The sequence below is a fragment of the Ceratosolen solmsi genome, unplaced genomic scaffold, assembly GCF_000503995.2.
Source record: "Ceratosolen solmsi marchali unplaced genomic scaffold, CerSol_1.0 scaffold27, whole genome shotgun sequence".
Taxonomy (NCBI): domain Eukaryota; kingdom Metazoa; phylum Arthropoda; class Insecta; order Hymenoptera; family Agaonidae; genus Ceratosolen; species Ceratosolen solmsi.
Genome location: NW_011948426.1, coordinates 5641957 through 5645648, shown reverse-complemented (window position 1 = coordinate 5645648; position 3692 = coordinate 5641957). Strand labels below are relative to the sequence as shown.

Here is a 3692-nt window from a genome sequence, read left to right as displayed (position 1 = left end):
CTCCCATCCACCCTCATTCCCTCGTTCTCTCACCACTCATACACACGCACACGGTCACTCTCTTTCTCTCATACACACAGTCACGCACGCACACACACAATCTTTCTCTCTCTTTCACACACACACACACACACACACACACACACACATCTCGTTCGCCCTTGTTGGCTCTAGCCTTAATTCTTTCTCATTCCCTTCTGATTTTCTAACTCCTAGAAATACATTTCAGACCAATGGAAGAGTGAGAAAGAAAGGGAAAGAAGTTTCGCGGTGCGTATTAGCCACGTTGCTTGGAATCCGGCTTTTTCGTATACTTTCCTTCCCTCTCTGTTTCTCTTTCCTTCCTCTCTCGCTCTGTCTCACGCACGCGCGCGCGTACACTTCACAGTCATATACTCATACTTGCCCGAGCGTGCACAATCACTAACGGGTATACTCTACTCTCCTTCTCTCCTAGCGACGTCTTCGACCGGGAAAAAAGTATCTCCATTCTAGCTGCTTCAAAAGTGAAGTAGCCACGAGGTAAATTGAAATTCGCACCCAAAACAATTCTACTTTTCTCTACAATGAATAACACGTGTGCTTATCGTTTTCCTCGGCGCATTCTTAACTACTTAGCTTTACGAATATCAAAAGAGAAGTAGGTGCGCGCGGTTCTCGCATGGTTCGTGAGCGCGCGCGCCGCTAGAGATGCACACGGTGCCATTTTATACGTACACACCGTTGTGTTACGCTGCCGTGTAGCGATATGCTTGCATTATTTTTTTCACGTACGGCTAAATGTCGAAAAGTAATTGTAACGCAGAAGAAAACGGTTTTTGTAGAAGTGACTCTCCAAATGGATATATTTGAATAAAATATTCCGATAGAATGGAAAAGCATTTTTACATTTTAGGAGAGTACGAGTGTAATGACTGTGTGTGGGAGTGTAAATTCGACGCCTCCCCCGCGCGTACCGCGACCCGCGTCACTTTACTTCTCTGTCGTCATTCTAATACCGAACAGATAGCCACATAACGTGGTGCGTGAACCTTTTGTGCTCTTTTTGTAACAAAAACTTATTGATTCGAGTGGTAAATTATGCATTTCTCACGTGTTTCATAAAACGTAATGGATATACTCATGAGCTAATGGTACATTGTCTCTACGAAAACTTACAATTTATTTAGAATGTTGTCATCCATATGTACCTGCATATAGTATTTTTCACAAATATTTTACACATTGAATTTAATACATGAAAATCCAATTCCTCGACCTTTGTGTTATAGTAATTAAAAATAAAATTAATTTATTAAATTAATACACACACATACTTCACTTTTTTTTCTTTTTCTTTTTTAACATCTATCATGAGAGATATAAAGTATAAAAATTATAATTTTCAATATTGTTTGTTGTAAATTGCAGATAACATATTTTTATGTAATATAGATTTTATTACATTTGCAATTTAACTGTATAGAACAATGATAAACTTATTCAAAGAACAGTTTATATATATATATATATATATATGTGTGTGTGTGTGTGTGCGTGCGCGCGCGCGCGCGCGTGTGTGTAAATAAATGTCCTTAAAACTAATTATTATAATAATTTAATTTAATATTCTGAAAAATATAATTTTAGTTTCTTGTACCGATAACATTTTTCTAATAAACTAATAATGGTATTTGTGTTTCGTTTTACAGATTAATAAACAATGAGTTCCAGCGCGTGTTACAAGTGTAATCGAATGGGCCACTTTGCCAGGGAATGCCCTCAAGGTGGTGCTACTAGTGGACGAGGAGATCGTCGCGATCGTGATGTCGGTTTTGGTCGAGGCCGTGAAAAATGCTTCAAATGCAATCAATATGGTCATTTCGCACGTGAGTGCAAGGAGGATCAAGATCTTTGCTACCGCTGCAATGGAGTTGGACATATTGCAAAAGACTGTCAACAGGTAAGCTTTAATAAAAAAACATTTTATTAAAATATAACTTGATTGCACGTAATTATCATTATTAGTTTAACTTGAACAAAATTCAATGAAAAATTTATTAAATTCTTTTATTGTTTTTTTCATTATAAATGCAATATTTTATTATCTAAAAAAAAAGTTGTTTGGAAAGAAAAAATATTCATACAAATTAATATATTAGAAAGTTTAGATATAAATTTTGTTGAGAAATGCAGCGATACATTTTTCAAATATCTTTTGCATAACAGATATAAATTACATTATTAATGTAAGTTAGTTTTTGTTACAAAATCCGTGAAATGTATCTCTTGCTCATTTCATTAAAAATTAATAAAAAACAAATAGATTTACCACAGCAAATCATAATATCCTACTATAATGTAAATGTTATATTACGATTGCTTATCGATTATAGTTTTAATTTATATGATTTTCTTCTTTCTGAACTATTTTTTTTTAACCGTTTAAAGATGTTGTAACATCGCCAAACAATAGTACTTGAAAATAATTAAAATAAACGCAGTTTCAACATGTTGGTTATCAGGGGCCCGAGATGAGTTGTTACAACTGCAACAAAACTGGACACATTGCTCGCAGCTGCCCGGAGAATAGCAACGACTCTGGCCGTTTCACGATGCAGAGTTGCTACACCTGCAACAAGGCGGGACACATCGCGCGCAACTGTCCCGAGGGCGGCAGCAAGACCTGCTATATCTGCCACAAGACCGGTCACATAAGCCGGGAGTGCGACCAGGACGAGAGGAAGTAGGAGACTGCTGAAATCCGTGCCGCTCGCTTAAACGATAACGACAGCCGCCGTTTACCGTCTCGCGTGCGCGCGCCACTGCCAGGGATTTTGTAGCTAGGTAGGGATGCAAACAAAACACATGTGTCTTTTGCTAAACGATTGTTTTGTGAAAGTCTCAAATATCCATCTCTCCGATGCTCCCAAGAGTCCTGGATCAGTTTCTCCGTCTCATTATTCTCTCAATGCCCATTCCTAGACCCCAATCCCTTCTTAAAAGAAAAAATAAGATAAATGAAATCCCTTATGCGATTCCTGCAGTTTGTTTGCATTTAACGACTCGAGTCGTTATCAGTAAGCGTTCGAGTTTTTATTTTCATTAATTATCTTTCTTTAAGAATTTTTTATATGCAGGTACCTCCTTCATATGTGTGCGCGCGCACAATTCACTTACATATTTAAAAAGAAGTGAATACCGGAGCTCTCCTTACCAATATGTTTAGTTCCCTTTCATTTACTATGGTAATTATTGTTTTGCTGAAAATCCAAAATTGCGACAGGTCTTTTACACATATGTAATATTTATCTACAAGGAAGATTATTTTTTTTAATTTAATTTAGATAAAATTTTGAAACAATGAATTATTTAAGGTTATAGTTTGAAAATTATATATAATATAGTAAAGGAAATAATTTTTCTGGCAGATAATTATTTTTGGGATTAAAGTAACGATAATTATTGAGTAAATAATAAAAATTAAAATATTGGTACAAGAGTATTAGATAAGTTTCCGGAAATCACTTGAGTAAGAAATAAAAAAAAAAAAAAAAAAAGTATAAAGCATACTGCATACATGCAAAGGCAAACATGCATAATTACACTTACATGGACTATTAATAATGTAATAAGATTGTAACGTTCGATTTAAAACTGTAGCGCATAGAAAGAAAAACTAAGTCCTCGGGATTGCCCCTTACCTTTCCCTA

The 3692-nt window shown here is 35.8% G+C and overlaps 1 protein-coding gene across 3 annotated transcripts in view; it reads left to right on the top strand.

The window, feature by feature from the left end:
- LOC105363241 (CCHC-type zinc finger nucleic acid binding protein) overlaps window positions 1-3076 on the top strand; it is a 4061-nt gene extending 985 nt beyond the window's left edge. Inside the window, exons 1-3 of one of the 3 annotated variants that reach the window (XM_011500876.1) lie at window positions 433-522; window positions 1692-1942; window positions 2484-3076. In XM_011500876.1, coding sequence (XP_011499178.1) covers window positions 1703-1942; window positions 2484-2729 — 486 coding nt within the window. In that variant the 5' untranslated portion in view covers window positions 433-522; window positions 1692-1702 and the 3' untranslated portion in view covers window positions 2730-3076. Of the gene's footprint in view, window positions 1-432; window positions 523-1691; window positions 1943-2483 lie in introns of those variants that run through there. The other 2 variants (XM_011500877.1, XM_011500875.1) reach the window with 2 other exon arrangements.
- The last annotated feature ends 616 nt before the right edge of the window (window positions 3077-3692 follow it).